This window comes from Primulina eburnea, chromosome 16, assembly GCF_022965805.1.
Source record: "Primulina eburnea isolate SZY01 chromosome 16, ASM2296580v1, whole genome shotgun sequence".
Taxonomy (NCBI): Eukaryota; Viridiplantae; Streptophyta; class Magnoliopsida; order Lamiales; family Gesneriaceae; genus Primulina; species Primulina eburnea.
Genome location: NC_133116.1, coordinates 3,333,643 through 3,357,078, shown reverse-complemented (window position 1 = coordinate 3,357,078; position 23,436 = coordinate 3,333,643). Strand labels below are relative to the sequence as shown.

The window sequence follows — 23,436 nt, the reverse complement described above, 5'->3', positions numbered from 1 at the left end:
TGTTTATTAAATGTTTTAATGATTAAATAAACAAATTAGTAATTTAAAAAATAAATTAAATAGAGATAAATTGATAAAAATATAAAAACAATCTAACATACATATAAATATACCTACTTCCATTGTGAATTTCTTTATATGTCTTTATTCATTTAAGTTGGCCAATTAAATTATTAGGTTATCTTAAGAGGTTTTTTTTTTTAATTCGTTGTTCATTTAAGTGTTTTTTTTTAATTCATTGTCCATCTTAGATAGATTTGGACATTAATTCATATTCTTCTTTATTTTCTAAATTTTATGTAAAAAATTATTTATTTACATTTCTTAGTCAATTTTTGTGATTCATTGTCCATCTTAAATATATTTGGACATTAATACACGTTCTTCTTTCCTTTTTGTCTAAATTTTAAACTAAATTTATGATATAATCTTTAAAAAAAATTTAATCAATATAACCCTATAATAAATATGAATTATATTGATAGTTAATTATCATTTGTTATATATTACAATTTTATATATAAAACTTTTTAACTGAGTATTACATATTTATTTATATATGTTTTTTACTATATATATTTATTTGAGTGGTATTATGTTAAAATATTATTTCTCTTAATAACCAATATTAATTTATAAATGATTGATTCTGATATAAAATTAATTATCTATAATATGTATTCTAAAAAAAACATAGAATTAAATAAAATCCGCAATGTGTTAAAAGTTAGCAAAAGCAAAAGTGATATATGCCTTAATAACAAGTTTAATGATTTTATTTTAATATTATTATGATAATTTAGTAAATTATGAAAATTTTATTTGACGTTTGTCTATGTGTACTCCATTCAAGTAAATTTTAGTTTTGATATTTGAATGAAAAATATTTTTGCTGATTTATCATTTAAGACAGCTATATATATATATATATATATATATATATATATATATATATATATATATATATATATATATATAGCATGATGTACAAAATTATAATGTTCTCACACATATTTCCCATTCAATTTGCAATAGTATAAATTCATTAAATATCCTTGAAAGATAAAACGAAAAGTCAAAGATAGTCAAGAGTGTTTAGTCATTAAAAAAAATGATTATTGACTTTAATTTTTAAATTTTTTTTGCTTTTCTTCAAATCAAATTATACCTTATTTTTTGTTTAATTTAATTAAATTCTAAAAGTTGATGTGTTGATGTATTTGTTTCGACAAAAATATTTAATCTAGAATAATTTATTTATCAAACATGACTCATTTATTATTTTCGACTTTTTACTTTTAATTCCAAATATTATTATATTTTATCTACTTCTTCATTGTCCATAAATTTAATTTCGTATAGAAAAACATAATCTTTTCCCAGGATTTCCTTGTCAGTCAACGCTGACTCATGAGTGGATTTTAACCTACTATATTTGATCAAACATACAGTGTTGTTCTACTATGTTATATTCTTGGACCGGGGGTGCCTGTACATTAATTTATTCCCTCCCCTCCGCCTTTCCCGACTTCATTTCCTTTTTACAAGAGATAACAAATGAAGAGTTGCGGTGATTTGAAGTTTTTCTTCGTGGTATAAGAATAAAATTTGTGAATACTGAAAAAACTGAGAGGTTTTCGAAGTATACCAAAATTCTATCTTTTCTATGCCATGATAATAATTATTTTTAAATTTCAAATATGAGAAGAATTTGCATGAGCTACAATATTGAAAGGCTAAAAATACCAAACTCGTTCTTGATGGATGACTCCATCAGGAGACGGTCTTTGTTACAGACGTTGTGAATCAATTAAAAATGAAGTAGAAACTCGAGACCACTTTATTCTTGAAATTTTCACGCACCAATCACTTGCCCCAAACAACAATCCAATTCAGGCCAATTTTCGTTCCACATCAAACCAAATAACTACACCAAACAGACCCTTCAGCCGTCAACTTTTTCTTATCTCGACATTAAGAATCCACTCATCTCCCACTGGCTTAGGTATAGACTTTGGTAGCCGAAGAGGCACCTTATACTCCCCCAGAGCAGATAAAGTTGCGGGTAGTTGCAAGTTTTCCGGTTCAATGTGCACTTGTAGTTGCCTGGAAACCTGAATTTACCAGAGAAATTAGTCACATCGGTAGCACATCAAGAAGCAGTGCCCCACAATGTAACAGTAAGAAAAGGCGTAGCCAGGATCGATTGACACAAAGTTTAAGGTATGCTTCATGTTTCAAGATCGAAAAATCAAAACAATATCTCGGACAAAAATTTTTCTTTAGTCACAGGATCACGAACCTCGGTGCCCTTCCCTTCTACGATGAATCGTCTTATTCTCTTGAACACAAAGGGGAAATTGTGATAAGTCCATACCACCAGTTGCTTTCAACTCAAATAAATGTGAAAAGATAAAAAAAAATTTGTAATGTAGAAAAGGAACCAAGTGAACTACATAACTTTGCAGCAAATAGTACATGAAGTTCAGAAAATATAACCCTCAACTTTGCTGCTAGTGACATGTTACACCCAACCCATATTTGGTAACAATGATTCTAACCAAAAAAGAATTCAAGAAAGACAACGATGATTGCAGTTGATTGTAAATAATAAATTAAACTAAATGAACGATTTTTAAAAATTCATCACCCCTCGCTACTAATTTGAAAATTTAAAAACAAAAGTTGGTGAGACATAAGTGCTTTGTTGCATGTAGAAAAAGTGCAAATTATGACAGCTATATAATGAGGAAATAAACTTCTAACAGTAAAACTAAGAGAGCTTTTAAGTCATCGAAGGCACCTTTCCAGCGTTTTTATGGAACACTTAAAGCTTCAAGTATGATATACTGACCAGTTTTGCATTTGCGAGGCGATTCGCAGCTGCCTGGGACTCTTTCATGTTGTTTTCTTCAGTCTTTGTAACTACTTTAACCTCTTCGACTTCCTTAGTCTGGTATATCTGATCAAAGAAATTGACAAGGTAGTAATCAGACTATTTGATTACATGTCATTAAGTGCTAAGCTTCTAAAGAAAAATTGATCGAGTAGCTAAGAGAAAAATGGCACGTCAATTGCAAGTATTATATACTGTGAGTGGTGTAATATTTCAATTATTAGATGCAGTCTTTCCAACAGAATACAGTACGTAAATGGATTTATGATAACATGAAATAATCTCGTGTTTATATGCAGTTAGAGATACTATTTTCTTTTAGCCTTTTGATTCACCGATTTCTATCCCGAAATTTCCTAAAAAAAATAAAAAAATACCTACCAACACTGTCTTCGATGTCAAGAGGCTATGGAAGAAAGTAAGTAAAATCTTGTTTCTTTTTTAATAGTTTTTAATCACGCTGTAATGATGATAATATTATTGTGTCATAACTACTCCTGGATAGGTTCGACGACAAAGAAGTTCAGAGCGATATATATGGAGCTTGCTCCCTACAAGATTGTCAACAGGGATGGAAAACCTTACATACTGTTAATTGTCCCACATCGGTTTGGATAAATAACCTTTGAGTAGCATATATTGGTTTGGACAATCCTTCCCCCTTGAGCTAGCTTTTGAGGTTGAGTTAGGTCCAAGTTCCAATCTTAACACATACAAGTTGTCAAAGAGGGCGAGAACAAGGTGTTAAGTCCTGAGGAGGTCAGTGCCATGGTTTTGACGAAGATGAAGGAGACAGCCGAAGCCTATCTCGGCAAGAAAATTAAGGATGCTGTTATCACCGTACCCGGTAAACTTTGGTTTTGAAGTCTATATTATTAGATGGATATCTAGCATTGTGTCTTTAGTTTTTGCTGAAATTTTTCTACCTTCTGCAGCTTACTTTATTTAATGATGCCCAGAGACAGGCCACTAAAGATGCTGGAACGATAGCTGGATTGAATGTTGTAAGGATTATTAATGAACCAACAGCTGCAGCGATGTCATATGGTTTGGACAAGAAAGGTGAAGAAAAGAACATTCTTGTCTTTGACCTCAGTGGCGGAACATTCGATGTCAGCATCTTGACTATTGATAATGGTGTTTTTGAGGTGCTTTCGACTAATGGCGACACTCATTTGGGAGGTAGAGTACTAGTTGAAATATTTGTTTTCGTTTAATAATTACAGTCACGGTCTTTGTTTAATTGTTTTTCACTATACATGTCATTTTCATGTATTGTCACCTGCCTCTGTACATGTAAATTATTTCAGGCGAGGATTTTGATCACAGGATTATGGAGTACTTCATTAAGTTGATAAAAAAGAAGCACGGGAAGCACATTAGTAAGGATAACAGAGCACTTTGCAAGTTAAGGAGAGAATGTGAGCGTGCTAAGAGGGCTTTGACCAGTCAGCACCAAGTCCGTGTAGAGATTGAGTCACTCTTTGATGTCTTGGATTTCTCTGAACCACTTACAACAAGAGCTCGTTTCGAGGAATTGAACAATGATTTGTTCAGAAAGACTATGGGTCCTCTTAAGAAGGCCCTGGCGGATGCTGGTTTTGGAAAGCACCAGATTGATGAAATTGTTCTCGTGGGTGGTAGCACCAGGATTCCAAAAATCCAGCAGCTTTTGAAAGAATACTTCGACGGGAAGGAACCAAGTAATGGCGTGAACCCAGATGAGGCTGTTGCATTTGGTGCCGCTGTCTCGATTCGGGTAATTGAATACGATTCTTGAAAATATAAGAAGGGCTAACTTGGCCCATGATGATAACATTTTTAGTATTCTGTAATATGTCTTTGAGGGTGAAAGAAGTATGACCACGGACTGTAAGTTGCTTGGAAGCTTTGATCTCACTGGAATAACTCCTGCCCCAAGGTTAGTGGTCGCCAATGTTCCATGTACGTATAAATTATGAAACATTAGCTCAAGATTTAATTTTTTTGTTGGTGGCCGTGTCGATAGAGGAACTCCTCAGATTGAAGTGACATTCTCGTTAGATGTCAATGGCATTCTAAATGTAAAAGCCGAAGATAAGGCCGCTGGCCGTTCTGCAAAGATCTCAATCACCAATGACAAAGGACGTCTATCGGAAGAAGAAATGGAGCAGAAGGTGAAAGAGGCCGATGAGTTCGCGGAGGAAGACAAGAAGGCCCGAGAGAGAATCGACGCCAGGAACAGCCTCGAGGCGTACTTGTACAACATGAGGAATCTGATCGAAGGGAAGGACAAACTAGAGTCCGACGAGAAGGAGAAAATCGATGGATGGACGACAATCTGTGTTTCAGCGGTCTGGTGGCGCGTCGGAGGAGGAAGACAATGGCCATGAAGAACTGTGAAAAGTTTTTAAAATTTCTTTTTCTTTTTGCTGCTTCATATACTTGTTAGAGATTGAGTATCGATGGTAGACAGTAGACAACTCAAGAATTGTGCTATGAGTTTTATGAGAAGAGAACTTGAATTCCTACGTATCATTTAGCTAGACTCAAGAAAAGTAAAACTATTTTTGATAAAAATATTGTATTTATTTTCATCGTCTATCCTAAACTGAAGATAATTTTAAGTAGACACAGCTTGACACGACGAATACCATAATATTGTTAAACAACGAAGAGAAACTAGGACAACAGTTTGAGAGACAGCAAGCAGTTGCCACGAGGATCCTATCTCCAAACACATGTCCCATGTATCCAACGTTACTGTCAACGTCAAATATAAATATCTTGCGAATCACGTAGACCCCACATTGCTGTACTTCTTCCAATCATTTGCCAACAACAGCCCCTCGTTACGTGTCTCTTTCGCCACTCTCGTTCCCCCACGTATGCCCTTTCCTTATATATTTTCTTCTCCTCTAATCGATTTAAGCTTCGCGGGGTTTGGTTTCTTTGATGGTGGACGATGATTTTTGATAGCGTAAAGCATGTGTCTCAGGTGCCGGAGAGTTTCTTCCCAAGGAATAACGGGATCAGCGGAGGAGAAAATGAAACCATGAAGGATATTAGCCGCAAAAGAAGGGAGCTCCGGCGAGTTAAGTTACTGGGTCGGGGGAAAACCGCCGAAGATCCGGTTTTTTCCCCAGATTGTGATGTGGGTTTGAGAAATAAGCGATGGAAATGTGATAATACGTGCTTCGTAGAGCCAATAATGGTTCCGGAGGATTTGGTCGACCGGGTTCCTCAAAAAGACGTCGATTCGGGCGGGGAATCAACCTTGAGCACGTGTCGTACACATGGTTCTGTATCCGTGATTGGACGAAGGAGAGCAATGGAGGACGCGGTGGCGGTGGAATTAGGTTTTTTGACAAGATGTGGGAAAATATACGATTTCTTCGGGGTGTATGATGGCCATGGGGGCTTCCGGGTGGCGCAGTCTTGCCGTGAGACACTTCATAAATTGGTAGCGAAGATTGTGCAGGAAAAAGGAGGCGAAGAGATCGATTGGGGGAAGGTGATGGAGGCAGGTTTCCGGGAGATGGATGAGGAAGTGAATAAGAATGGAGCAGCAGTGGCGATGATGGGATCCACGGCGGTGGTGGCGGTTGTCGGGGAGGAGCAGGTGGTTCTTGCCCATTGTGGAGATTCGAGGGCTGTGCTTTCCCGTGGTGGAGTCGCCGTACAATTGTCCGACGATCACAAGGTACGTACACACATATGATGTACAAATAATTGAGTTAAACATTCATCCACTGGTCTGTACGTAACATTGTTCAAATATTTTTTTAAAAAAATGACATTTCTCGAATGAACAAAACGACTCCACTTCATGTAGAATCATGATTTCATGGTTGGTTTGAAAGTACTTGTGATGCATATCTCTTACGTACATGGGGAAATATTTGCCATTCATTTGCATGACTATTCAATTTTTTTTATTTTTTTATGATGATTTATGACAACTATTATGCAGCCCGATAGACCCGATGAATTGGAGAGAATTGTAGGCTGTGGAGGGAAGGTCATTGATTGGAATGGACAAAGGGTCTTGGGAGTTCTTGCCACTTCAAGATCTATAGGTTAGCAACTAAATACTGCTGAAACAATTCTGTTTTGTCTATTCTCATGTGTTTGATCCGTCTATCTATACCTTTATATATATATATATATATATATATATATATATATATATATATATATATATATATGATCTTGATTAAAATTTGCACGATGATGATCAATCTGACTCGATATTGCAGGTGATAGATGCCTCAAACCTTTTGTGACACCAGAGCCAGAAGTAAAACTTGTCAATATAACTGATTCAGACGAGTTTTTGATACTAGCAAGCGATGGCTTATGGGACGTAGTTTCTAATGATCTAGCGTGCCTAGTCGTAAGAAAATGTTTAGATAGGCGTATAAAAAGAACCTCCCATGTTTCAGTAGTACTTCAACAAGATATCGAACTCGAGCCGGTCGACAAGACGAAAGAAGAAAATTATGCAGTACTGGCAGCAGCAGCAACTGTGCTAGCAGAGTTGGCTATGGCTCGAGGTAGTAGAGACAACATCAGTGTCATCGTTGTGGACTTGAGACACTCGAAGAGTGGTCGAGTAGATGTAGAAGCCCGGGTTAACCTATAGACACACAAGGATGAGAATTTCGATTTTTACACAATTTTAAATGATAATTTGAGTTGGTCTTTTTGATCAACTTAATTAACTCTTTTCTTGACGTATATAATGTTTAATTCTTTTGAATTTAATAATATTACACCAAGTGAAAATTTTATACGAATTTTGTACTTGAGACCAATATTTGTTTGTGCATGTGTATGATCAATTATAGTATGGTCGAGTATTATAAATTAATAATTGGTTATAATGGATAGTATCGCCTATTTCTTGTTAAATTTTCTTAAATTAAACATTATAACAAAGTCTCTTCTACAGTTAAATTTCAATTTTGATACAGAGAAGAAAATGATGGATTTTTTTTATATTAATTATACTATATAAAAACCGTTGTCTAGCATATTTGAGCTATAATTTTGGTAAAAACGTTAATTACTCACCTTGCACGCCCCAGTTTTTGCCAGTTCCTGGACTTGATTTTCTTGGATGAAACTTAATATTTGCTTCTTCTTTTTTCTCTAAAAAAATAAAATTTACCTTTTCTTAAAGAGGGGGGTTGTTGGATTAGTATAAATTGAAATTTATTTTATATGAAAACATGAATTTAAAATGTACTCTTTGATGTATAAATACAAATAAAGAAAGCAAAAACACATGACATGATAAGATAAACATTCAAATAATTTTTTGACGCTTTATATATTAAAAAGGTAATGTTCATTTGGAGTTGAATACATGACAGAGGAAGACAACTAGATTCTAGGTAAATACAAATCACTAGATAAAGAAAATGGCCTTTTTAACTATGGGTGGTTGTAAATCCAAAATTTGACCCAAATTGGGTACGTGTCTGAATGGTATAATTTGACACCTACTTTTCGTATAGACCTTCTCTGAATAAAATTAACAGAAAATAATGTTACAGCAACGTATAGGCAGGATTGAATTATTTTGTTGGCCAATTAGATTTGCACTGTACAAAACTGCATATGAGAAGAATAATCTTTAACCAGATGCTTACTTCGCTTAAGCCAAGACAAACTCTCCTTCCTCCTGTTGTTGTTCCAGTACTTCGGATAAACGCCCCTGGCTATAAGGAAGAAGAACACGTCTAATATCTTCTGCACCAAGCGTCTCGTATTCCAGAAGGGCATTAGCTAGTGTATGCAGTGACTTCTCATGCTGCATTTCAATCGATATTCCAAAAGATAAGGTGTTAAGTTAAAACAATGGCAATAATCAGATGTAACCGACATAAAATGACGAACTACTTTTTAAAGATACCTTCTTTAGCAGGGCTTTGACGCGATTGTAAGCTTCCCTCAACAGCTTAACCACCTGGGGCGACGGAGAAACAAATTCATATTGGGGTGATATGTCCAAGTTTATCTCATATTTGCAGTGGATCAATCGAAGCATACCTCAGCATCAATACGAGATTGCATTTCTGAACCCGGTCGTTCTTTAATGTGAATAGGTCCAATTTCATCACTCATCCCACATGTTGAAACCTACCAAGAAAAACTAGTTAAAACATTTTCACTCTTGCCAATGGTATCTGTCGGTTGGAAACTTGGTGTGACTAATTACAATTCCAGATGACATGCGACACATGGAAGTCTGATACTAAGAATGAAAACATAAATGAGAACAATAAAATGAATGCCAAGAAATCAAAACTACAGATGATCAGTATTTGGGAGGAAAGGCAAAGGACTGTATTTTTCCCATGCAAGAAAATAGAGATATTCTAAAGGACCTTTGAAGTTTTATGGAGAGTACCATATACTGAGCAAGCTCTGTGGCTGTATTGAGATCACTGCTTGCTCCAGTGGTAATATGGTCCTGGCCAAAAATAAGTTCTTCAGCTACTCTTCCTCCCATACAAACATCCAGACGTGCTAGCAATTGCTTCTTGCTGACTGAAGTCTCGTCACTAGCGGGAAGCTGGGTAACCATGCCTAGAGCAGATCCACGTGGTACGATTGTAGCCTTGTGAATGGGATGTGCACCTTCGGTGTTTAAGGCAACAATAGCATGACCGCTCTCATGATATGCAGTGAGCTGGGAAAGAAAATATATCATTCAATTTCTGAAAAGTAGATGATGCTCAATCTTTCGGAGATCAAAACCTAATAAAAATTCCTCCTTCCATCATGTAAATAGTTTTTCGAAGCGCACTTTTTTTAGGTTATGACAGATATTTTTAAAGGTCGGTGACCGCAGAGTTATAATAACTGGACACAGAATATTTATGAATTTTTCCATTCTTAAGCCTTAAGTTTGTCCCTTTGATTGTACTTCAAACATTTGAGACAACAGGATTGACCATGGAGGAGGAATATATGTCTTTGTATTACAGGGCTGATCCTTGTCTTTGAGTTTCTATTCACTCATTTGTTAATGAAATTTCCTTTTCTACAATAATTGCCATCTCATGACATTACCACTAGATCTCTCAAGACTTACAAGTCCGATAGAGCCTAGATGATTGATGAATATGATCCCAAAGTGCAAAACAGCATAGCCTAGATGATTGATGAATATGATCCTGGTTATATCAAATCATTGATGTAGAACTTTATCTAAAGATGGACTAAATCCATAAAACAAATAAAAAATAAAATAGCACAAACCTTCTTTGACTCTTCAGACAGAAACATTGTCTTCCTTTCTGTTCCCATCATTATCCTATCTTTGGCAAATTCTAACTGTGCTGCAGTCAGCTTCTCAGCACCTTCAACAGCAGCCTTGATTGCGGCAATATTAACCAAATTTGCAAGATCTGAATCAGAAGGAAAGTCAGTGGACAAGAAAAATGGGTGGGGAAAAATTCATTTTTTCCAGTTACGGGACCAGAGAGACAGAAACCGCTTGGGTATGGACGTATGGTGCAGTGCAAAGATTATCATATATAAAAACCCATAGGGATTATTGCATTAAGAGAACGCTTCAAATTCAGACAAAAAATCAGTGGCAAAATACCATGAGTTACACTATCGTTAAAAAGACGAACAAAAGACAACATGCCTGCCCCATTGAATCCTGGAGTACCACGAGCAATTGCTTTAACATCAACATCCTTTGCCAATGGTTTGTCTAGCAAATAAAGCTCCAATATTTCTTGACGACCCTGAACATCAGGATTTGTGACAACAATCTAAAAACAGGTTTTCCAGGTGTCAGTTTTTATTGGAAAAGGGAAATTGTAATCAAGTTCATTTACTGAAGGGATTAATCAACCAAAACAGACATATATCACTGACTACAAATGGCAAAGCACATTGATGAACAAATTCAAGCTAAAAAACACTTAAATTCCTAAATAAGAACTTTTAAACATCAAATAATGCTAGATATAAATCAAATTCCTCGTGAGAGAAAAAATAAAGGCTTCAAAACTTAATGGCAAAAAGGTCCTGTGAGAAGATAATAAAACTTACATGCCTGTCAAATCTACCGGGTCTTGTCAAAGCTGGATCAAGAACATCTGGCAAATTGGTTGCAGCCATGACAATTATCCCCTGCAAAAAGGTTATCATTCTGATATCATTAAGCTGTGCAAGAAGATATTAGGCGGAACAACATGATTTTATCTGCATTCACCTCATTCTGTTCAAAACCATCCATTTCAACAAGCAGTTGATGAAGTGTTTTCTTTGTATGACCTTCCCACTGCTTCCGAGTTGACCCAACAGCATCAATTTCATCAATAAATATGATGCATGGAGCCTGTAAATGTAAAACAAATCATAATGACTGGAGAGGATACAACTTTTAACCCCAAAATAGATCTCATCTCAAACTCAATTTATTGATGGCATGCAAATCAGCATCTCACGAGAGTTAAAATGGCAAAGAGATTAATGAAAAATTAATGCAGTGCAATACATTTTTCGACTGTCTGTTACAGCACTTTATATTTAAGTTATAATCAATGGTACATGGTAGGTATTACTATTGACTGCAGAAGGAATAAGCAATGCACCTTCTTCTTAGCCGCTTGAAACAAAGATCTCACTCTTCGAGCTCCGACTCCCACAAACCTAAAAGGTAAAAGAGACGTAAATATTCTGCCCAAGCCAAAATGACTCAGCCCCGAATTAACACAGCAAACAGATATAAAAAATTTCTCTAATTACACTATTATAGCTTACATTTCCTCAAATTCAGAACCAGCTCTGTAAAAGAATGGTACCCCCGCCTCTCCAGCAATTGCCTTATACATTCAAAAAGCAACAAAAGTCACAACACTGCCAATTGAAGGTGGCTGACCAAATCACCCATTCACCTACGTTCAGTAGGGGCTAGAAATAGAAAGTACATAAAATATGAAAATTCTATCCTCATTAAAACAAAAAAATTGTACCTTGGCAAGAAGAGTTTTCCCCGTTCCAGGCGATCCAGTCAGAAGAATTCCCTGAAATTTGGACCATCTTTAAAGACACCACAGTAGGAATAGTAAAACAAAACAGAATACAAAATGGCAATAACAACATAAATATAACAAACCAAACCTTAGGCAACTTTCCTCCTAACCGAGTAAACTTCGAAGGATTTTTTAGGTACTCAACAACCTCCTCAAGTTCTTGTTTAGCATCATCACAGCCTTTGACATCTTTAAATGTCTTTACATTCTGCTACAAAAACAAATTCAATTACTATCCCACATCATTGTAACTCAACTCAACAAATACAAGCAAACAACTGCAACAGACATTGAATAAATTATTCATCAGTCTAGCAAAATTATCTACTGTTCCAACTTTTCTTTTTTATCTATAGCACCTTCAAACTCCCTATAGATCAAGAGAAACACAAATCATGAAGTTAAAGTACTAAGACAACATAAAAAATCAAAGACATGTGATAGGCAATTAACAAAAAAGAATCACCTTCTCTGGCATTATTTCTTTGTTCAAGTCTTTTGGGGAGTAAGAAGAACTTGAACCAACGCCTGAAGCTCCTATCCCTCCTAAGCTACCAATGTACTTCTGGAGCGCAGCAGCACCAATTAACCTGAAAAGTTACAAATAGTTCCATATTCAATAGACAAATTGAAAAAACAAAAGAAAGATGTACATTTGTGGATTGCATTAGAAAAAAGGTAGAAAAATGTATTCAAACCCTCTTCCTTCTCCTCAAACATATAAAGATGCTGTTTCTCACCGATGTAGTCAAATGTAAACCCAAGGATAGTGATGTGTATTATAGAGCATTCAAAAACTACAACTGAGCTAGTGAAGAAAAAGTCATACCACACCAAACCAACAGCAGCAGTGAAAAGTATAGTTGAAATGACTTCTTGTGCAAAACGTGATGATCTGTTTGACATTTTGGGGTCCACCTACATCACATAAAAGCATGCTAAGAATTTAAAACATGAGTAGCAGTTAAAGTAAGAAACACAGGCCCCCAAAAATATGTTAAAAAACCTTGTCCCAACCCCTTCCTTTTTGCAAATTTTTTTGTCTCTTACCATCACAACATGTAATGGCTGCTTCACAGATATACCAGGGTTCACAAAAATCTCATCCATGTTCCCAGAAGCACGTTGTTTTAACTCTTGAAGCTGCATATGATAGTTAAAGTTAGCAAGAGAAGTATACATTAAAGAAATTTCAATAAGGAAAAATTGGTGGTGAACAAGCAAATTGGTCACATATTTCCAGAAGCCAAACAGAAAATGTCCTTACATTTACCAAAATGTTATACTAATAGTTAAAACAGTACATCAAGGTCAGACAAAAGACGGGCTAAAATAATTCAAATCAACTCCAGCGTACCAATAGTTTATAAAATTAGAAACAATAAGGATAGATCCAGATGTTTATTCATGCAAACGAGAGCTCGGGAAGTTGGATTCTTTAAAGGGCTCTATAGTTCTATATGCTTCTGTTTTTTATCATGTTTTTCCACAATTCCAGTCACTGGGATAAAAGACCTCCATCCCAAATTTCTCTCGTTCACAATTCTGGTCACCAATCATGATCCTTCAAAAGCAACATTTACTTTACTGCTAAATGTGCGACTTGGTTTCAACACCATATCTAGAGGCCATTAACTCTTGGAAGCATAAGTGCAAAGTAATAGGTTACTAATGTTGGTTCGCTTTGTACTACTAACATATTATTTCTAGACATTTATCTAGGCAACCAGAAGAATTCGCAATTAGTACGAAAAGAAATCGATGTCATTGATCTTTTCTAAAATGAATTCAATCAGAATAGGTGGTGGCAAGCGCAACTAAATTTTCAAAACCAAACTAAGAATATTTAACAAAGTCAAATACCAACGAAGGGAGACTAGAAGCCCTTCCCGACTGCTCATCAGGTAAATACTCAGAAAGTGCATTAGTCGCCACCAGTGCCCGAATATATTCTGCTACTCCTCTGCTATCTACGACATGAGCTCGCTGTTCAAAACGCTGGATGACGGACTCAGGACTGAAAAAAAAACAGAAGGAAAAACAATAAAGAAATACATCAAAATCAATTCTACCACCTGCAATGCACCACAGATCCTTTTTTTTTTCTGAAGTATCGAACACGGGTTGGATACGACAAAATCTGTATAGTTGACTTTGTAGGTTTGACTAGTCGTATACATCTTAAAAACAGCTAAGATACGTCATGGACACGGCGGAGATGTGTTTTATGGATACGCTTCGGCAAAAATTTGTCCTTAAATCACTCATCTGAAATTTTACATTGTATATATTTACATTATATATATATATACATACACACACATTACACACACAATATATCCATATAAATATATATATCTCGTACAATTTTTAATTTTTAATACTAAATTTATATATATAATATTGCGTCTTAAATTTTCAAAATTTATAGTATCGTCATATCCACATCGTATTCGATATGATACCCGTACTTGTATCCATGCAATATAGGCCACAAGTAACGAGGAGCAATTTTGCATGCTACATAAATCTCATACATCACAAGACACTTTCAGCGTAGTGATGCCGTCTGGTTCACCATAAGTAATTAGGAGCAATTTTGCATGCTGTCTAATTGAATAATATTTCATCCAAAACAAATTGAGAGCTCCATGCTGAATGAATTATAACAAGTGATAAGGTACATAAATATTTCTTCACCTTCGAAAGCTACTTTACCCAAACAACCTTTCAAATAACTAACTTACATCCACTCGATGACGAAAAAAAAATCTTAGAAGTATTAGTAAATAACATGCATTCCAGGATTTAGTCAAGGGCCAAGTTCAAATTTTTTAAAAAAAATTGAGTAGTAAAAATGAGAAAATTGACCTGTGCTTATTGAGTTCCGAGAGAAGCAAGCTCTGCTTTGCAGCATCCTTAGGACTGGCATCAGCATCAGCAATCAGCCGCTCCAACCGCTTCTCCTGACGCCAAAACGGCCACCAACCGAACCAATCTGAACTCAAGACCCCCTCGAACCCATTTTTCAACCTCACAAAAGCTCCCAACAAAAATACCATTATTGGAAATTTCTTCTTCATATCCCCATTGACTTCTAAGCCCTCCTTCCCCAACCCATAATCCACCTTCCCGCCTTCGCTCAAAACAGGTCCATTATTGTATTCACTTATTTCGGGATTCTCAACACCCGAGTTTGAAACACTGCTACCTGATTCCTGATTTGAATTTACATCACCCGTAGCAGGATTAAATGCAGACGAAACAACTAAACGATGCCTTAAGAATCTAGAGTTGAGAAAAATCGAATCTTTACACCAACAATTCAGTCTTAAAGAACAAGAAAAGTGGGGAGGAAAATTGGAAAGGTGGGATTTTTGAGGAATAGAAAAATTGTTCGACCGAGGAAGCGATGGCCTGTGGATGCTGGAAGCCTGAAGTGCTATACTCATTGTAAAACCTCAAATTTCAAAAATCGGTAGAGAGTTTTAGGGTTTAAAGAGAATAGGGCCTCCGAGATTAACGTCTGTACAATGAAATCCAATTCACAAAATTACAGACATTAGAGCACAGAGCTCACACCGTGCTGAGTTTCTTGAACCTCAGGATTGTAGAGATACGAGATAAACCTTATCCAATCGATTGAAATTGGACCTATGAATGAACCAATGTCACAGTTTTAATTTTGGGGGGAATAACTTGTTTTATTTTTGGCGTCAACAGTTCCCCCTTTTTCTGTTGAAATGACTGAGTCAATAATTTTTATATATATGTAAAATAAAATGGAAAAAATATTTTTCTTCGGAAAAAGGGAAAAAAAAAGATTTACAAAAACAGATTTAATTCGATGTATATTATTAAATATAATTTTAGATATTTTGTCACAAAACAAAATTTATTTATATCATATTTTGAGTACAACATTAGTATTTAGCAATCAAACAATTTGTTTCTACTTTCTTTAAAATGGTTGATCATCTATTCTACAAATAAAAAGTTGAAACAAAATACAATCTAAAAACAAAAAATTTCTTTTTATTGACCATAAAATTAATTAATTTTTTCAGTAAATAAATAAATGTATGATCGATTCAATACCAAATATATAAAAGAATACTCAATCAAAATTTGGATCAATGCAAAATCAAACTTACGTTGAAGCATTATAAAATATCGTAACATAATTCTCTCACTCACTACAGGAGATGTCGAACACGGAAAAAACACGAAAACGTCAATACCCCAAATATTATCAAAAAACGTGTGTTGATATTATCAAAAAATGTGTGTAAAAAACATTTTTTTATTCATCAGTCCCATCGAAATGTTTGATGCTTATAAATATAAATATTTACTATTTTTCACATTGGTACACCAAGTTGGAAGAGCTCTTATCATTTGATTTCAACGCACAAGTTTATTATTTTTACATAAACTAAGATCTATGAAACCACACATCATCTAGAAATATATATAATCTATTAATTTAGTTAATATTGATTTTGTTGACAAGCATGACAAAGTAAAACAAATTAGATAAAGATTTAATCCACCATTATCAAGTCCGTCATATAACATTGATTGAAGCACAATAGTATAGGCAAAATTCTCATCAACCATTGGATCTTTTAGCCTTCTGCAAAAACATGTGTAATCCATGGATTTGAAAATTTGGCATATGCACGGTAATTATGTATTAAAAAACAACGATTGAACTCTGTGAAGTAGGTGCAAACTAGAATTAATGGATTAATCTATAAATATATATATATATATATATATATATATATATATATATATATAGAGAGAGAGAGAGAGAGAGAGAGAGAGGTGTGTGTGTGTGTGTGTGTGTGTGTGGGGGGGGGGGGGGGGGGGGGGGTGGGGTACAGATAAAAACCGGAAAAAATTAGATCATGCATATATTTACCAGCAGATTGTAGCCTGGAAAAATAGATTGTACAAGTTAACATATTTTTACACGAATCACATTGACAACTACAGGACCCCTGGTTTGTATAACAACACAATATACAGCAAACAAGTTCACTCAAACTCGAGCTAGACCTGGAGCCGGAGCTGGATATGGATCATTTAGAAAAAATGCACTTGAGCAGGAACTTGTTCATTTAAAAATGTAGTGTCGAAGATAGTCAACCCGAGCTGGATGCTTAAGCTTCATGAGTGCCTTCACCTCATGTTTCCTTACCATTTCTCTTGAAATGTTGAAATTTCCTGCAATTTCTCCAAGTGTTCTGTCTCCTTTTCCATCAAGTCCATATCTTTGTCTGATAACCAAACTCTCTTTGGGCTTCAAAGAATCGAGCTGTCAAAATAGCATATAAAAAATGTGCTTTGACGTGGTGCTTTTTATGTAAAAATCAGCCAAACAGAGTAAAAGGCCAGAAATATAGCGGTATACGCCATGGTCGGTCCAAGGAAAATTGAGAAGGTCATTTAGCATATCGAGGAACACCGAATTTACAAGTTTAGAATGTAAACACATTAATATCCTTTGAATGAAGCTCAGCCAGATCAATGAATGCTCACTAAAGAACAACAGCAAGTGAACGAGATTTGGAACTGTTTGCATCATAGTAAGAAAAATGCATGTTCTTGGAGGATAAAATTGTCTCCATATGTATTTCATTACGACTTATTATGAAAATTAGGAAAATGCTAAATTTTTGTTAAGCCCTTTTCAACTAGGCAAAAACATCAAGGAGACAAATGAAATGAACTCTTCGCAAGCCAAACACACAATCTAGACAAAGTAAACTCATTTCTTTGTACCACGAGGCAATGGAAACTGAGACTCAAACTTACCACATCATCTAGAGCAAGCCTGAGAAGTTCTGGTTGCCTTCTCTTATCTCCTTCAACACCATCAACATCAGTTATCCCATTAATGAATTCTTCTTGGGTAACTGAATTTCGAGCGTGGAGAGAATAGATAGGTTTTGAAGCCCTCATCACTTCTTGGTATCGTTCTGGGGAAATTCCAACTCTGTCTAGAATTTCTTTCTCGGTTGGCAGTCTTTGAAGCTCAAATGACAACTCCAGCTTTGTCCTCTGGATTTCTACTCTGACCTATATCAGAAAGTATTTCAGGTTTTACAGTAGTTTGATGTAAATTGCAGCAACGTTTTGACAAATAAGCCAAGATAGCAGTTTCATCCATATGTATTATGTTGGGCAAGCTCAGTCCTGGAAATATTGGCAATCTTGTAGAAGCTTCAGAAATAAGTAATTATATAAATCCTATTCAAAGTACATATTTTTTAAAAAGGCCACCTATGACGAAGCAAAACAACTCATAGTTGTTTCACATTTCAAATGGTATATTTTCTGTTCCTACGAAGACAGTAATGAATTCATGGCTCCAGCATTAAATCAAGTGATACCAACAAGAAAAAAGAACATACCGACTGAAGGCCAAAGGAGACCTTAGTGAAACTTGAAAGCGTCATAGACCGAATAATTGCATGCCTGATCCAAAAGAGGCCATATGTTGAGAGCTGGAACTTCCTATTTGGCTCAAAACGATCAATAGCTATCATAAGTCCCTTTACACCAGCTTGACAAAGGTCTTGGAATCTTGGGCCATTCACAAAATCTCGAAAATACTTGTTCATCACAAATAAAACAAGTCGGAGGTTGTGCTGTAGCCAATGAAAAAAGTAAAAGCTTCAGCGAGATTTTCTACCCCATAAAGCAAGCCGGAGAAAAAGTTCATGCTCCTTGTGATGGACAGTAGGAGCAGTTAGATCCCCACCCCCCTTCCCCCCTCCACCCAATTAAAGAAAAGCTAATTACCTTGATCAATTTACTTCTGGCAGCTCGACCAACTTCCATTTCTTTCTTCAGCTGGGCATTAGTGATATTCCTTGTCTCTGCTAATTCATTGTCATTAAGCTCTCTTCCTAGATCATTTTCTAAATCCTCCTTGACTTGGATAATTGCCTAAATGGCATTAATAAAATTTATCAGGCCAGAAATGATAAGAGAATCAAACACAACAGAAAAGAAATATTATCTTTGTTCAAATTTCATTCTTTTTTCACCAAGCTTCAGAGCACTTGCACCACATTTTTCTTAACACCAATGCACTCACCTTCATTGGTTCCATTAGCTTAAATAACCAGGTATGCTCATTAGGAGGAAGAACCGGTGGGATCTTCATTTTCTTCCAGTTTAAGCTAACCAAATCGGTGGAAGAGGAATAATCCCTTACAAGCCTATCAATCTTTTCCCTTTCATCATTCTTCCGTTGTTTCCTTTTCTGGTACGACACAATATGTTCATGTTCCCTTTTCGTTCTAAGAGCAATCCTGTTTTCAAGGCTCAATCTTTTTGTCCTTACCGTTTTACTCCTGATGACAGTGTCAGCGGTTTTATTCTCTAACACTTCTGCAGCATCTTCAGTCCTCTTTCCTCGTGATCGCCTTGTCTTTGTTATTTGATCTCTGACTTCCTTGTCAGAAATATCTGTTGCAGGACTATGCTTGTATATTTGCTCTAATTTGGCAGCAGCTTCATTATAATCTAACTCTGTTGCACTTGAAGAGGCTCGATCTATTGCAACATCCGGAACATATCCTGACCCCTTTTTCACAGTAATACACCTCTTTTCATCTGCTTTCTTTGTCCCCACAGGTAAAGATACAGATTCCAGTGGTGCAACTAGAGCAATATTTTTACTCCTATCAGTTTTGAATGCTAATATAACAGGTGTTTTCGATAAAGCTATATGAGCAGAAAATCTTGAGCTCAATCTCAATGGACTCGTTGCGGCAGAGCTAGAAACAGTCACGACTCCCATGCCAATGTTATGTGATCCAGTAGCAAAATGCCAAATAAGATAAATTATCGATACTCAGATCCTGTGGCAAAAATTTACAATCCATAAGTGATTAATACCAAATAGAAATTGCATTGGACGACACAGTCAAGAAACTGAAGTACAAACAAAATTAAGATGTTTCATACACAAACATCATTTCAACATACAGATACTTACAAGGATCATTTATGATTTGAGATAACAAGCATCACACTACGAGCAAGCGAGTTAAAAAAACCAATGATTTTCGGTGCAATTTATTAAATAAGAGGTTTTCGTCCTGGAACCTACTTAAATACAGATTCCTCAACTCCAAATCAAAATCGTCCATCCATCTTCACCAATCAGAAACACTACCTAAACTGCAAACTTGACAGGCATTAACTCGCAGAAATACCTGAGTAAGCGAAGACTCGCCAGCTACGAATTGATCGAGTAGCCACAGAGTTACCGGCTGCCGGCAATATAATATCCCGGCGACGAAGTGGCGAAGAAGAGAATCTCAGCTGAACAGAACATTTTCTCTGAATTTAAAATTATTATTTTAAAATATAAAATAGCTCGAATTTTGGCGTCCACACGCCTTTCGCAACCAATATCTACGTAAATGGCGGTTCAAGTAACCGACGGAGGAGATCTATTGTCCACGTGAGATTGTTGTCCTGACGTGGACAGATATAAGTGGAAGGAGATATATGCAGCGGGAGTTTATATGGATATTATTTCAGACACGTGTCTTATTTTTATTTGTTGCTAAGATATTACTTTGAATTTTGTTGGACCCATTTTTTAAAGATATGAGGTGAGAAAGTCGCCCATCGAGAATTGACGAAGTTAATTAACTAACTAACTAATTAATTAAATTTTATTTTTTGAGATAATTTTAATATAAGAAATTGTTTATGCGAAACATAAGAGTTCTACAATAATTCGAGCAATTGTTACGTTATCACACGAACCAAATGATTATCAAACGAGATAGAATTCCGTCACTAATCCTACTCAAATTTGAATACATTTTTTTTGTTAAAATAACTTCTCCAATGGATTGATGATGTGTTTTTAGTTAAAATATGGATATAGGACGTAACAAAAATTAATAAAACCTAAATAATTGCTAATATATATTTAATCTTCTTAATTAGCAGAACGTCCTTTGAATTCGCTGAGCCAATTCTTCTGCACTGACCTGGCATTCAATTCCAATCTGTTGGGACAAAATCATTTGTATCAAGCCAAGTAATATATTTCTCTGTATATCTCAAAGATATTCAATAATTAATGTACAAAAAAGTAAATTATATATTCAAAAAGTTAAAAAATTATATTTCCAAAAGAATTAACGTTAATGAATTATTGGGACGATTCAACCGGAAAAGAAAAATTCTTCATGAAATTATAATTAAAATCGAATTTAATTGTAAATGAGATATTATTTGGAACAAGTTCGATTAAATAATAACTTTTCTTACTAATAAATAATGATTTGGCCCATTCTTGAATACATGCAAATTTATGATGTGAGTATATTTCAAAATTCAAAATAAATATAGATAATAAATAAATCTCACAAATAATAAGTGAAATTTATTATAAGAAAAACACGGAATAGAGACGACTCCCTATAGCAAAATAGAGATCGATTAGCGACCGATTTGGTTGGTAGCAATAAACTTGGTCGCTAATTGTGAGAGGCCGATATAATAATCGGTCTCTAAATTAACGACTATATTTACATCATCGGTCTCTATTTACGGTTTCTATTTTAGATACGGATCGGACTAATTAATAATGAAAATAAACTTGCAATCAATATACCTTGTTTACCTTTATAGTGAAAGAATATATTATCGTTTCATTATCAAGGGTTGTGATGTTGGCATTCAGAATTTCAAGCTCAAGTTCTTCCAGCGCAGAAATTATCCTCACGGCTTGGCCGGGAAGTCGGCGCGACGTAGTCTTGAGCAACAGATTTGGGCCCCAAATTTCACCTCAACTTTAGCAACAACTGATCTGGATGTAGCCATAACAAGCTCGTTAACATATAGTGTCGTTGGTGGAGGTCGAACTTGAAGAAATATCGGAAGGAGAAAACTCGATCGGGCTCGTGAAAGCTTGAAGTCTATGGTTGTACGGGCTGCTTGAACGAGATGTACTCGGGCTGATAGGAAGACTTGGTGGTGGACGTTTCGGGCTTGAAGCCTTGCTTTTCTTCTTGCATTCGAGGGATCGTAGAATCTGCTGTAATTCGTGTATGTAATTGACGACGACAGCAATTATTGATGCTTTGTCACACTGCAAGAATAAGACATTTTCCTTCATTAATTAAACCATCATTTGTTTTCAGAAAAAAAATATATTTATTTTCTTGCTTATGCATGCATGTAAGCATGTTTACAATGCATATATATTTTTATTTCTATCGATTCATTTGTAAGTTGTTGTCGCAAAGTGTTATAATATCCGAGAAAACACAAATATATGATACGCACTATTTTCTCGATATAGATATATATAAATAGATTATAATTATATGTAACATTTGTAAAATCGTCAATCTATAGTGTGAAAAATAATTAAAAGTATTGGCATCCTTTCCCTGAATTAATTACCTTCCAAATTATTTTTCTTTAATAATGTAGAAGTGTACAAAATACAACTCACGTGTAATAAAAAGATATGTATGAAGAATATGGACATACTTTCTTGATGTAAAAGCGAGGCATCAAAGAACGAAGAACAGAAAGACGCTCGTTCATCACTTTCCTCCTGTTTCTCTCCATTGTACTATGAGACATTTTTACCGACGCAGAAGTAGAAGCAGAAGCGGAATCTTGTCGGCCGTTGATAATCTTTTGTCTCTTCGACTTGGGTGAAGCTGCCGCATCATTTATCTGATCTATCAATACAGATTCTTGAAAAGCCCTAAGTGAAGAATAATAAGCAGAACAAGCTGCTAAACATTCATGCACTGGATTGTTATCGTTATCAGAAGCACTTCCCAAAGAATAATATTCAAAACGAGCGGTACTTTTAAAGAAGAGGGATTGCCTGGAAAATTCAGATGATTTTTCACTTCCCATTTCGAATAACCGATGGAGGGAAAGTCGAACTCGATGTATTAATACTGCAAAAAACGATATTTATCCCTTGATATCTTAATAAACTACTCAAAAAGACAAAAACTATTGCAAAAATTTTCATTTTTTGTAAGCATGGTGCGGATGAAAGTAGTTTTCTAAATCTATACTTGAATTCGAATTATAATGAACGGGTGGAAGAGTTATATATATATATACCTACCTAGCTAGGTTGCATGGGGTCAAATATTTTACTTTAAAGTGATATAGTTTCTAATTTAATCTGGCTTTAAATTTTTCTTGATGGAGTTTTTCATGAAAAGCTGTTATAAATTGAAAATAACACAAAAATAAATTAATGTTAAATACCATAATTTGTAAAAGAACACAAAGATACATGTTGAAGGTTGATTGTTAGACTGCAACTATGATCATATATATCAACTTTTAGTGCACAGTGGTTGGAGAAAGTCTGCCAATCCATGATAAATGCCAAACGAGAATCCAATATGATTCTGGTAAAACCATAAATTTAGAAGTGGCCAATATCACTCATGAAATAAGTAATCGTTGGGA

The 23,436-nt window shown here is 35.2% G+C and overlaps 3 protein-coding genes and 2 pseudogenes across 5 annotated transcripts; 2 read left to right on the top strand and 3 right to left on the bottom strand.

The window, feature by feature from the left end:
- Window positions 1-3,625: 3,625 nt before the first annotated feature.
- On the top strand, window positions 3,626-5,346 carry LOC140817024 (luminal-binding protein 5-like; annotated as a pseudogene).
- A 434-nt stretch (window positions 5,347-5,780) lies between these two features.
- On the top strand, window positions 5,781-7,674 carry LOC140816568 (protein phosphatase 2C 51-like). The gene is made up of 3 exons (XM_073175918.1): window positions 5,781-6,578; window positions 6,849-6,954; window positions 7,135-7,674. The coding sequence occupies exons 1-3, from the start codon at window positions 5,841-5,843 to the stop codon at window positions 7,518-7,520; spliced, it is 1,230 nt and encodes a 409-aa protein (XP_073032019.1). The 5' UTR covers window positions 5,781-5,840; the 3' UTR covers window positions 7,521-7,674.
- A 505-nt stretch (window positions 7,675-8,179) lies between these two features.
- On the bottom strand, window positions 8,180-15,613 carry LOC140815845 (ATP-dependent zinc metalloprotease FTSH 11, chloroplastic/mitochondrial-like). 3 transcript variants are annotated; one of them, XM_073174828.1, is made up of 17 exons: window positions 14,812-15,613; window positions 13,804-13,957; window positions 12,991-13,083; window positions 12,770-12,858; window positions 12,407-12,530; window positions 12,029-12,151; window positions 11,881-11,931; window positions 11,669-11,730; window positions 11,500-11,557; window positions 11,118-11,243; window positions 10,955-11,035; window positions 10,542-10,644; window positions 10,148-10,296; window positions 9,294-9,575; window positions 8,933-9,022; window positions 8,796-8,849; window positions 8,180-8,693 (listed from the first exon to the last, which is right to left on the bottom strand). In XM_073174828.1, the coding sequence occupies exons 1-17, from the start codon at window positions 15,390-15,392 to the stop codon at window positions 8,538-8,540; spliced, it is 2,376 nt and encodes a 791-aa protein (XP_073030929.1). In that variant the 5' UTR covers window positions 15,393-15,613; the 3' UTR covers window positions 8,180-8,537. The 3 variants fall into 3 exon arrangements, with proteins under 3 accessions (XP_073030929.1, XP_073030927.1, XP_073030928.1); XM_073174826.1 differs by having other exon boundaries at window positions 10,542-10,671; window positions 14,812-15,612; XM_073174827.1 differs by having other exon boundaries at window positions 10,542-10,671; window positions 12,029-12,148; window positions 14,812-15,611.
- Window positions 15,614-16,832: 1,219 nt separating this feature from the next.
- Window positions 16,833-19,759, bottom strand: LOC140816316 (RNA polymerase sigma factor sigE, chloroplastic/mitochondrial-like). The gene is made up of 5 exons (XM_073175506.1): window positions 19,052-19,759; window positions 18,754-18,900; window positions 18,363-18,599; window positions 17,764-18,027; window positions 16,833-17,263 (listed from the first exon to the last, which is right to left on the bottom strand). Exons 1-5 carry the CDS (start codon window positions 19,757-19,759, stop codon window positions 17,063-17,065), a joined length of 1,557 nt encoding a protein of 518 aa, XP_073031607.1. The 3' UTR covers window positions 16,833-17,062.
- Window positions 19,760-20,852: 1,093 nt separating this feature from the next.
- On the bottom strand, window positions 20,853-23,047 carry LOC140816868 (transcription factor MUTE-like; annotated as a pseudogene).
- Window positions 23,048-23,436: the final 389 nt, after the last annotated feature.